Source organism: Ambystoma mexicanum, chromosome 8 (assembly GCF_040938575.1).
Source record: "Ambystoma mexicanum isolate Mex_15411 chromosome 8, UKY_AmexF1_1, whole genome shotgun sequence".
Classification (NCBI taxonomy): domain Eukaryota; kingdom Metazoa; phylum Chordata; class Amphibia; order Caudata; family Ambystomatidae; genus Ambystoma; species Ambystoma mexicanum.
Window position 1 is genome coordinate 1,701,367,275 of NC_090929.1, and position 12,092 is coordinate 1,701,379,366.

Sequence of the window (12,092 nt, forward strand, 5' to 3'; positions counted from 1 at the left end):
GAAACCAAGTCATTTCCTGTTCCTGTGCCCTTGTGTGAAAGGATAAGAAAGAATTGGTTAAAGGCACGTTCAGGAGGACCAGAGGTGGGCTAGAGGCACAGTGTGTCAGGCGGCAGTTTCAGAAGTACTGCGTTTCATTGGGAGAGATTGGAAGAAAAGGAAACCAGAAAGAAAAGATTTTGCTCTCAGTTCGTGGGGAGGATAAATGTTTTTATTTGTGCTGCCTCCCCTTCATCTGTTCTTATCTTGGATGTTTCAGAGGTATTTGCATTACTAAGAAATATGTCACAGATGGGAAAGTAGATTGTTATTTATTATCTGATTAATGATTGAACTACTCGTGTCTGGTTTTGCCATTCTAAACCCCCATGGGCATGTGGCGCCTTATACATATTAAAATAAATCCAAATGGTTTCTGATGGTACTTTGTAGTGGAACTTCGAGTTCAGTATATGTTTAAGATAAGATGGTCAAGTAGATGTTGAGTATAAATAGGTTTGAGAAATAGCCTGGTGGAGGTTGAGTGAAAATGGAAGATGTGTGTGGTGGGCTCGTACATTTTGAGTATTAGCTTGTGCAGGAGATGATCCAAAGGCAGCTGGATGTGCGTAGGAGAAGCTCTGGTGAAAGGGACTATCTGGGATTCGGCAATGGCCAGGTGAGCATTGAATGTGAATAGATATACAAGATGGTCCGGTGAAGGTTGAGTATCTGCCTGGAGGCAATGGCCAGGTGAAGGTTGAGTGGATGTAGATATGCAAGATGATACGGTGAAGGTTGAGTATCTGCCTGGAGGCAATGGCCAGGTGAAGGTTGAGTGGATGTAGATATGCAAGATGATACGGTGAAGGTTGAGTATCTGCCTGGAGGCAATGGCCAGGTGAAGGTTGAGTGGATGTAGATATGCAAGATGATACGGTGAAGGTTGAGTATCTGCCTGGAGGCAATGGCCAGGTGAAGGTTGAGTGGATGTAGATATGCAAGATGATACGGTGAAGGTTGAGTATCTGCATGGAGGCAACGGCCAGGTGAAGGTTGAGTGGAAGTAGATATGCAAGATGGTCTTGTGAAGGTTGAGTATCTGCATGGAGGCAACGGCCAGGTGAGCATTGAATGTGAATAGATATACAAGATCCATTGAAGGTTGAGTATCTGCATGGGGGCAATGGCCAGGTGAGCATTGAATGTGAATAGATATACAAGATCCGGTGAAGGTTGAGTATCTGAATGGAGGCAATGGCCAGGTGAGCATTGAATGTGAATAGATATACAAGTGTCAGGAATGGCACTCTGTCAAGAGTGGCACAGGGCACCCCGGTAGGGTTTGGGTGGCTGTGCTGAAGTAAGGTAGCAGATAAGCACACACAGCAGGAAGTTCAACAAGAAAGAAGAGTAGGAAACTGTAGCTGTGAGCCAAAAGGGGCAAAAGATACAAAGGTACAAACAAACTGGATTCCCTCTTGGGGTGTATGCTGAAATGGGAAAGAGTGTTCCACGAACCTTAGGAAACTCCAGCCTTCTGCACAGATTGCTATAACAGAGGCCCACGATGTATGCTCATGGCTGGGAACAACAGCAGTGGGTGTCTGTAATACTGAAAACGCGACCAGGGAAGGGGTAGAGGTTGCCTGTCGGAAACCAACAGGCAAGCTCTGTACAAAGGGATTACATAAGACACATGAGAAGACAAGAACAGAAATATCCAGCGAAAAGGAAGTCAATGAGCAATCTAGCAGAAGGAAATGAAGGAAAGGCAGTTAGACAGAAGTAGATAACCTAGGGTGGAGTACAGAGGACTCAAGGAAGAGAACAAGGAGCAGCAGTCAGGAAAACAGAAGAGCTGCAAAGTAGGAAGCAGGGCTGCAGTCAAGAGTGGCACTAGGTGCAGGCAAACTGTAGTGGACTGCGGAGGACTGTAGTAGGCTGCAAGGCAGGGAGTCCAGAAGAACAGGACAGAGAGATTAGTAGTAGGCGACAGACAGAGAGCCCAAAAGAATAGGGCCGCGAGGTAGGGAGCCCAGAGGAGCAGGGCTGTAGGCAGCTAAGTGTAAAACAGGCTGTAAGGCAGAGGAGTGTAGCAAGCCACAAGGCAGGCAGCCCAGAGGACAAGGGTTGTAGGCAGCGGAGGGAGACAGGCTGCAAGGAAGGAGCCCAGAGGACACGGGCTGAAGGCAGCGGAGGGAGCAGGCTGCAAGGAAGGAGCCCAGAGGACAAGGGCTGTAGGCAGCGAAGAGGTGCAGGCTGCAAGGTAGGGAGCCCAGGGAACAAGGGCTTGGAGACAGCAGAGGGTTGCAAGCTGCAAGGTAGGGAGCCCAGAGTACAAGGGCTGTAGGCAGCCGGAGTGAGGCAGGCTGCAGGACAGGGAGCCCAGAGGACAAGGACTGTAGGCAGCCGGAGTGAGGCAGGCTGCAGGGCAGGGAGCCCAGAGGACAAGGACTGTAGTCAGCCGGAGTGAGGCAGGCTGCAAGGCAAGGAGCCCAGATGAGCAGGGCCGCAAGAAGTGAGCCCAGAGGAGCAGGGACGCTGACTGTAGAGGGCTGCAGAGGTTTGTAGTAGGCTGCAAGGCAGGAAGTCCAGAGTACAAGGGCTGTTGGTAGAAGGCAGCGGAGCGTGATCGGCTGCAAGGCAGGGAGCCCGGAAAGGGCACTGGGTCAAAACAGGATAATGCAGCAACAGGAACAGCATACAAAGTAGATGGTCAAGGCACACAGGAGCGGGGAGATCACAAGATGCAAGACACTGTGCTCCTGCAGGCAGCTGCTTATATACAGCCCTGCCCTGTTCTGAGGCAGGCTAATTGACAGCACCTGGGGCAGCACACCTGAAGACAATCTGCATCCTCCCTCTCTGGTCCTGAGAAGGTGGAAGCAGCACTGGCCGCTAGGGCTTCTGGGGATTGTGGTCCCAATAACGATGAATGAGAATAGCCAGGAATTGAGGACTGTAGCCAGGTGCATTATGGTAAATGTAGTTAATTGAATAAAATAAGAAAGAACCAAAGTTGAGCAAATGTAAATAAAAGACCAAGGCGTGAAAAGGAGTTGTTCAAGGAGTATTAGGAGGATAAATGAGTACCAAGTAGTCCATGATGGTTGCCAATGCGTGCGCCAGCGGCGCGGGTATGACGACAAGATCCGGTGAAGGTTGAGTATCTGCATGGAGGCAATGGCCAGGTGAAGGATTATACAATGAAATTTGAGCATTAGTACATGCAAGAGATTTTCTGGTGAGCGCTCCATGTCAGATATGTAGATGGCCTGGTTGATGTTGAAAGTGAGTAAATGAAGGGAATGACCGGTTAAGTTATTCTTGGGAGGGCATACGACACATTCAGTAGGAGGTTGTGTTCGAGTGTGTGTAGAATATGGTCAGGTTGATGTTCCTTTTTGTGGTGGATGTTGAATAGCGGTAGTTTTCAGAGATGGTCTGATGGGTTTTGAATCATAACTATTAGGCAAGGATGCCCGCAGAGAGGTGGCATCGCTCGTTTATGCACTGACTGGTTGAGATGGGCGTCATCCAATAGATCATGTTTCCCAATACCTCGAGGGGTAGGACGGCTCCACTGCTGGGCAAGTCTTCATAGAGCAAGTGGTTAGGCGCTGGACAAGGGCCTTTCTGGCAAATCAAATACGTCCTTCCCTTGGAGTGAGAAATCCATCGCCTGTGCATGGATTTCTTACTCCTCCAATTCTCTTAGATAGACGGGTGTAGACTAGATTCTTAGCTACGGTTTGTAGTGCTCAGAAATAACCAATTTGCCTAATCGTTCCTATGGGGAGGCAGCATATATGGAATATTAAACTATACACACCACACGATGAAATATTGTATTTGTTCTTTTACTGTAACTGATATTTAAATCCTTTTTCAAAACCTATAAACTTGCTTCTGGGCACACTGAGTATGTTAATCCTGTTTTCTTTTATACCCTTAGATAAACATACATATTTACTGCTAACCTGTAAAAAGGTTATTTGATCCTTTTGCACACTTTATTTTACAGGCATGCGTGAACAACGCGTGTGTCAACAGCAGCGAACTGGGCTACAACTGTGATGTGAAAAATACGTGCAACGACCGTGCTGTGAGTAACCTCCTCCTTCATCCCTCCTTTATTATTCTTCCCTTCCTGCATCTCAACACTCGCCTCACTCATGCTGCTGCCATTTCCCCACCAATCCATTTACCCACTAAAGCCAGTGTGAATCCCTCTCCTGTCTTCCTTCATCACCTCACTCATCCATGGCTTCCTACTCAAACCTTCAGCCTCTCATTTGCCCTCATATTCATGTACTTAGCCAGCCACTCCTCGTGCTAGTGTCAACTATTCGCTTATATAACGTTATTCTTCCCTCCACCCATCCCTCGCTTGTCTCTACTCACACCTTCTAATTAGCTTTTAATTCCTACTCTTATGTTATTCCCTCGTTCATGTTCTCTGGCATCATCCTTCCATGCTTGCCATCATCTACCCCTTGTCCATCGCCTCATTCATCCCCACATCCATCCTTGCATTCACTGTGGCAAAGTTGCCTTTAAGGGGCAGTTGATCAGGGCACCAGGAGTCTCTGGGGCTCTGGTTCGCCACCCCAAGAGGTAGTGCAGGGGATGCCCTAGAGCCCCTCTCCCCAGAGAAACACCAGTGGGGGTGAGAAAGCAAGTGCAGAGATAAATGAGGGTGTTCAGGGGGACCCAATGGGGTTTGCAGACCGCAGTAAAGAAATTGATTATGGAATTACACAAAGGAGTGAGCGGGTCGCTCCCGAGCCACCTTGAGCTACTGGTGCACAGCAGAGTGGATGGTGGCTTGCGAACCCATTCCCGCTTCACTCCAGACCTTCAAATCAAGCTTGAGATAGTGGGGAAATCGGTCGACTCACAAACCGTGTAGATACAGTTGTGTTGAGGGTCAGCCACAGTACAGATGCAAGGAGCCAAACCACGCAGTCGCACGCCTGCCATGGTTTTTCTGCCTGTCCTCAAAATGGTGGCCACTACCTTTAAATCCTTGGACATAATACCCATCGGGCAATTAGTGAACCCGGCAGGGAGGGAGCGCCACACAGCATGAGTGCAATGATAAGGAGAGGTTATGCACTTGGGAGGAGGAAGAAACGGATGGGGGGAGGGGGGGCAAACAATTCTATACCCAGGGACTAACTAGGAAATGGCCAGGCCAATCTGGGTCATTATTGGCAAAGTTAAGATTGCTGAAACCGTATTAAATTAATCCGAAGGGGGCAAATAGTGTTAGTTACAACAGAGATCTGGAGCGAGTGGGGAAAGCACGAGAGGAAATGAGGAGATTTTTACTGAGCCCCTTCAGTCTCAGGCAGGAGGGAAAGCATGTTACCAAGAGCCTGCTGGGGGCTATAACCCAGACCCTGGTAGAAAAACCTTAAGAAAAGGGGAGCTGATGGCAACCTGCTGCAGTGACACCCGGACCAAGGATATAGCACCCAGCCATAAACCTGAAGGAAAGGGGAGATGATTGCAAGCCTGCTGGGCGCTATACCCGGATCCTGGCAGAGAAACCTGAAGGAAAGGGGAGATGATTGCAAGCCTGCTGGGCGCTATACCCGGATCCTGGCAGAGAAACCTGAAGGAAAGGGGAGATGATTGCAAGCCTGCTGGGGGCTATAACCTGAACCCTGGCAGAGAAACCTCAAGAAAAGGGGAGCTGATTGCAACCTGCTGTGGGCGAAACCCCCGAGCCAGGGTATAGCACCCATCCATAAACCTGAAGGAAAGTAGAGCGGATTGCAACCTGCTGGGGCGACACCCGGACCCAGGGTATAGTACCCCTCCATAAGCCTGAAGGAAAGGGGACCAGATTGCAACCTGCTGGGGGCGACACCCGGTCCCAGGGTATAGCACCCATCCATAAACCTGAAGGAAATAGGAGCGGATTGCAACCTGCTGGGATGACACCCGGGCCCAGGGTAAAGCACCCATCCATAAACCTGAAGGAAATGGGAGCGGATTGCAACCTGCTGGGGTGACACCCGGGCCCAGGGTATAGCACCCATCCATAAACCTGATGGAAAGGGGACCGGATTGCAACCTGCTGGGGGCGACACCCGGTCCCAGGGTATAGCACCCATCCATAAACCTGAAGCAAATAGGAGAGGATTGCAACCTGCTGGGGTGACACCGGGACCCAGGGTATAGCACCCAGCCGTAAACCTGAAGGAAAAGAGATCTTATTGCAAGTCTGATGGGGGCTATATGCAGATCCTGGCAGAGAAACCTGAAGGAAAGGGGAGCTGATTGCAACCTGCTGGGGCGACACCCGGACCCAGGGTATAGTACCCCTCCATAAACCTGAAGGAAAGGAGAGCGGATTGCAACCTGCTGGGCCGACACCCGGACCCAGGGTATAGTACCCCTCCATAAACCTGAAGGAAAGGGGACCGGATTGCAACCTGCTGGGGGCGAAACCCTGGAGCCAGGGTATAGCACCCATCCATAAACCTGAAGGAAAGGAGAGCGGATTGCAACCTGCTGGGGCGACACCCGGACCCAGGGTATAGTACCCCTCCATAAACCTGAAGGAAAGGGGACCGGATTGCAACCTGCTGGAGGCGACACCCAGACCCAGGGTATAGTACCCCTCCATAAACCTGAAGGAAAGGGGACCGGATTGCAACCTGCTGGGGGCGACACCCGGACCCAGGGTATAGTACCCCTCCATAAACCTGAAGGAAAGGGGACCGGATTGCAACCTGCTGGGGGCGAAACCCCGGAGCCAGGGTATAGCACCCACCCATAAACCTGAAGGAAAGGAGAGCGGATTGCAACCTGCTGGGGTGACACCCGGGCCCAGGGTAAAGCACCCACCCATAAACCTGAAGGAAATGGGAGCGGATTGCAACCTGCTGGAGGCGACACCCGGACCCAGGGTATAGCACCCAGCCATAAACCTGAAGAAAAAGGGAGCTTATTGCAAGTCATCTGGGCCCATAACACGAATCCTGGTAGAGAAACATGAAGGAAAGAGGAGCTAATTGCAAGCCTGCTGGGCGCTATCCCCAGATCCTGGCAGAGAAACCTGAAGGAAAGGGGGAACTGATTGCAAGCCTGCTGGGGTCCATACCCAGACCCTGGCAAAGAAACCTGAAGGAAAGGGGAGCTGATTGCAAGCCTGCTGATATGATATACCTTTGATACTGGCAGAGAAACCTGAAACAAAGGGGAGCTGATTGCAAGCCTGCTGGGGTCTACACCCAGACCCTGGCAGAGAAACATGAAGGAAAGGGGAGCTGATTGCAAGCCTGCTGTGCGCTATCCCCGGATCCTGGCAGAGAAACCTGAAGGAAAGGGGAGCTGATTGCAAGCCTGCTGGGCACTATCCCTGGATCCTGGCAGAGAAACCTGAAGGAAAGGGGAGCTGATTGCAAGTCATCTGGGCCCATAACACGAATCCTGGTAGAGAAACATGAAGGAAAGAGGAGCTAATTTCAAGCCTGCTGCTTGGATACTGGCAGAGAAACCTTAAGAAAAGGGGAGCTGATTGCAACCTGATGGGGATGACACCCAGACCCATGGTAAAGCACACAACCATAAACCTGAAGGAAATGGGAGATGATTGCAAGCCTGCTGCGGGTTATACCCGGATCCTGGCAGAGAAACCTGAAGGAAAGGGGAGCTGATTGGAAGTTTGCTGTGGACTATACCTGGACCCTGAGCTAGAAACCTGAAGAAAAGGGGAGCTGATTGCAACCTGCTGGGTTGACACTCGGACCCAGTGTATAGCACCCAGCCATAAACTTGAAGGAAAGAGGAGCTAATTGCAAGTCTACTGTGGGCTATAACCTGAACCCTGGCAGAGAAACCTGAAGGAAAGGGGAGCTGATTGCAAGACTGCGGGGGCTATAGCATGATCCTAGCAGAGGCCATAAGGAAAACGAGAACAACCAGAGGCTATTGTGGGCTCAAGCCAGTAGGGTGATGCGTGTCTGTTTACGTAAGTATGAAAGTCACAGTGGTGGGTTTGGGGGTGGAATTCCTCATGGTATCTCTTAAGGAAAAGGTGTATCCTGATTACTTTCTGGTCCTGGTAGGCATGAACTGTGTGTTCATCCTCAGAGCCTGGAAGGTGACCCTCAGCCAAGGGTTACAATATCCAAATCATGGAGCAACCCAAGCAGAAGTAGTCTAGAAAGCCTGAAGGGGCAATATAAACACCCTGCGACTGTGGATGACCTGAAGCTAGCCAGCAAGGGGCGACATAAGCACACACTCTGACTGGGAGTGGCCAGAAGGGGGCGACATAACCACAGCCTATGACTGCAAATGACTGGAAGATAGCCAGCAGGGGGTGACAAAAACACACCCTCTGACTGAGAGTGGCCAGAAGTAGCCAGCAGGGGGCTTTATAAACACACCCTCTGACTGAGAGTGATCGGAAGATAGCCAGCCGGGGGCAACAAATACACCCTCTGACTGCGAGTGACCGAAAGCTAGCCAGCAGGGGGTGACAAAAACACTAAATCTGGTAGGAAGAAGTTTAAAAAGGACATCATGGTCTCCAACACAGGCCTCCCTATTGCTGACACCTATACCAGTGCGTCCTCCAGACAAACTTTCACGAACATCCTCTTTGTCGTTCCTTCGCCAGACTTATGGACTCTACATATGGTCTCTGTGCTCTCTCCCTTCTCTTCCTCTCCCATAAATGGTGGCACCGGGTGGGAGGCCCTCCTGTCCTCCTTCCACTCCTCTAAGGCCATCATTAATGTTTACTTGAATGGTACCGCCTTGGTCCAAGGCCCTCAAGCCAACCTTCTCTTCTTTGATAGACGCTTCCCACGCCTCATCAATTTCCTTTTCTCTCCTGCTGTCCCCTCTCTTCTCTCCACGACTTTCTTTCCAACCCCCTGCTTTGTCCTCCGTGGCTACCTTGCCCTCGCCTCCTTCCTCTTCAGCCCCGCCTCGGGCTGCTTCGACACCTCCTCAGGGTGTAGCACTGATTTGTACCCCTCCCCAGAAGTCTTTCAAGGACGGCAACCGTCTCAACATTGCCACTCTAAACTCTCGCTCAGCTGTCAAACACTACTCTGACATCTGCCGACTCATGGAGGAAGTTGACCTTGATGTCCTCGGTCTCACCGAGACATGGTTCATGCTCGGCTCTGTCACGAGCTTTGACACTCTCCTCCCTGATGGTTACAAGATCCTCTCTGTGCCCAGAACAAACCGTTCAGGAGGGGGTGTAGCCCTGATCTTCCCTGCGTGGATTCCTGCCTCCGTCACTGCTACACAGGCCTACTTCTCTTTCGAATGCCTCATCTGAAGAATCCCACTCTCTCCTGGTCATTCCCTTACTGTGGCTACCATCTATCGGCCACCTGGTCAGATGATCTCCTTCCTCTGTGAGTGGGCGGACCTCTCCTCTTCCCTCCAGGTCTCAACCACTCAACTCCTCCTCCTTGGAGACTTCAACATCCACCTGGATGCTTCCTGTCCTTCCACTGGACTCTTTCGTGACCTCTGTGACTCTCTCTCTCTCTCTCTCTCTCTATTCTCCCCTCTAGCCCGCTTACTCTGCAGAGCATACTCTGGATGTTCTGATCTCTTCAGACCTTCCCCTTTCGAGTTCTCTCAGCACTCCTCTCTCCTAGAGTGATCACTTTCTCCTTTCCTCCCATCTCACCCTCTCTACCCCTCAGGCCAAACCAAATCCAGCACTGCCACCTACCTTCTCAGTTATCCGACCCATGAAGCGTGTGTCAGTTGAGGCTTTCGCCGCTGCTTTCTCTCCACCCCCCCCCCCTCCTTTGGCTGACTCACACCTTGACACAGCCCTTTCCATGCTCCACTCTATTTCTGATACTCTCGATGTTCTTGCCCCTGTCATGAGGATCCGCTTGAAACCCAAGGCCAAGTGCAACTCTTGGTACATCTCAGACCTCGTCACCCTTAAACGCAAGTGCAGGGTGGCGGAGAGGAAATGGTGCACTTCCTGTACATCCTCTGACAAACTGGCCTGCCACCTGCTCCAAAGGCAATACCGGCTCTCTGTCCACAACAAGAAGAGAGCCCACATCCAAGCCTGCATCTCCGTGGCATCTAACAACTCAGCCGAACTCTTTAAAATCTGCAAGGAGCTGGCCTATCCTGCTGCAGTCTCTACCTCTCCTGTCGCCTCCCAGACTCTCTGCATGGCCCTGGCTTCTCATTTCATCTCTAAAATTCAGGACATCCTGTCATCTCTCTCTTCCTCTCCCCTGCCTCCCTCTACTCCCTGCTCTTCCTCTGGCCCTTCTTCGGCCACCTCTCCTCCCACCTTCTCTGCCTTTCCTCTGTTCTCCCCAGATAAGGTTTCTAGACAAGTCCGATCTATGAAGGCCTCGTCAAAACAGGTTCACCCCTGTTCCTCCACAACCATTAAGGACCACATTGACACCCTGGCTCCTGCTCTGGCTGATTTCTGCAACCACTCCTTCGCCACTGGAGTCTTCCCCTCCTCCCTGAAGCACTCCCTTGTGCACCCTCTTCTTAAGAAACCATACGCCGACCCTTCCTAACCGGCTAACTATCGTCCAATCTCATCACTCCTTTCCTGGGCAAACTCCTGGAAAAGCTGACCATCTCCCAGCTTAACCTTCACACTGAATCTGTTGGTTGTCTCCATGACCATAAGTCTGGCTTCAGAGCTGCCAGAAGCACGGAAACTGCTCTCCTGAACTCCGTGAAGACCTGCTCCCCAACCTTAATTCCAACACCCCGGTGTGCTCATCTCACTTGAGCTCTGCCTATGACACGGTCAACCATGCCATCCTGCTCAACAATCTCTGTGATAACCAGGGTATCACCGATCAGGCCCTGGCTTGGCTGACCTCCTTCCTCTCTGATTGACCCTCCCAGGCCCAACTCGGGTCCTTCCTCTCTTCCATCTCTAACTCTACCTGTGATGTTCCCCACGGGTCTAACCTCTCTCCCTGCTGTTCAACCAATACCTGGCTCTTCTTGCCCACCGTATTGCCACTCTCTGCCCCAACTTTCAGTGCTATGTGGATAGCACGCAACTAATTTTCAGACTCCCTTGCGCCACCTCTTCTCCTTCTCTCATCTCAGACTATCTGTCCGCCATCCAGGAGTGGTGTGCCGCCAATGATCTCTGCCTTAATGCCAGTTATACCAAGATTCTCCTAATCAGCACACCTGCTCCCTCCTTTCCCATCACCCTCTGGCCAGCCTCTCTTGGCCCTCTTCCTGCTCCCACTTGTGAGGCTAAAAACCTCAGGGTCATCTTCGACTCCACACTTTCCTTCTCTCCTCACATCTGTGACGTCTCTAAGAAGTCACACTACCAGCTGCAACTCCTCAGAGGTATTCTGCTTTTCCTGTCCTTCCCCCAGAATCTCACTGTCTCCAGAGCTCTGGTTCTCTCTAGGCTGCACTACTGCAACAGCTTCTTTCTAAATCTGCCTGCCTCTATTCTCCGCACTCTGCAACTCATCCAAAACAGGACTGCAAGACTTGTCCTTGGCCTCAAGCCCAGGGATCGTATCTCTCCAGGACTTAAATCTCTGCACTGGCTCCCAGTGGCCGTGAGGATTAAGTTCAAAACCCTCTGCATTGTCCGTCCACAAGAACGTCTGGGGCCTGGGACCTCAATACCTTCAACTCTTCGTAAATATCTTCCCTCTTGAGCTCCTCGCTAATCCGCCTCCAACTCCCTCAGGGTCAGTCGCTTCTCCAAGCAGCGAGTGGTGGTTGATCTCTATCTACTGCTGGGGCCTATGTCTGGAACAGCCTCCCTGCCTCTCTGAAACTTGAGGAGAACCATCTCCAGTTCCGGAAGCCCCTCTTTGCTTCTGCTTTCTCTCCTCCTCTCCCCTGCTGACTCTCCTGGTTGAATCTGAAGGTGCACTAGTTACCTGGCTACCCTTTGTTCTCGGGCTCAGGTTGCCTCCTCCGCCAGGTGCACACCTGCACTGCTCCCTGGCAACCCTTGCCGTCTGGGACTGTTTCTGTATCCCTACAGCCCCTACTAGCACTTGATCCCTGATGTCTGCTCTTACCCTTGCACTTGCCACCAGCTGGCCGCACTTTTATTTATTGTCTTGGTTTATTTCACTGTT

The 12,092-nt window shown here is 51.3% G+C and overlaps 1 protein-coding gene across 1 annotated transcript in view; it reads left to right on the forward strand.

Annotated features, from left to right (window-relative positions):
- The window catches only part of LOC138473339 (disintegrin and metalloproteinase domain-containing protein 9-like), a 526,235-nt gene that overhangs the window by 416,692 nt on the left and 97,451 nt on the right, over positions 1–12,092 (forward strand). The window contains exon 17 of the mRNA XM_069612014.1: positions 4,007–4,087. Coding sequence (XP_069468115.1) covers positions 4,007–4,087 — 81 coding nt within the window. The remainder of the gene's footprint in view (positions 1–4,006; positions 4,088–12,092) is intronic.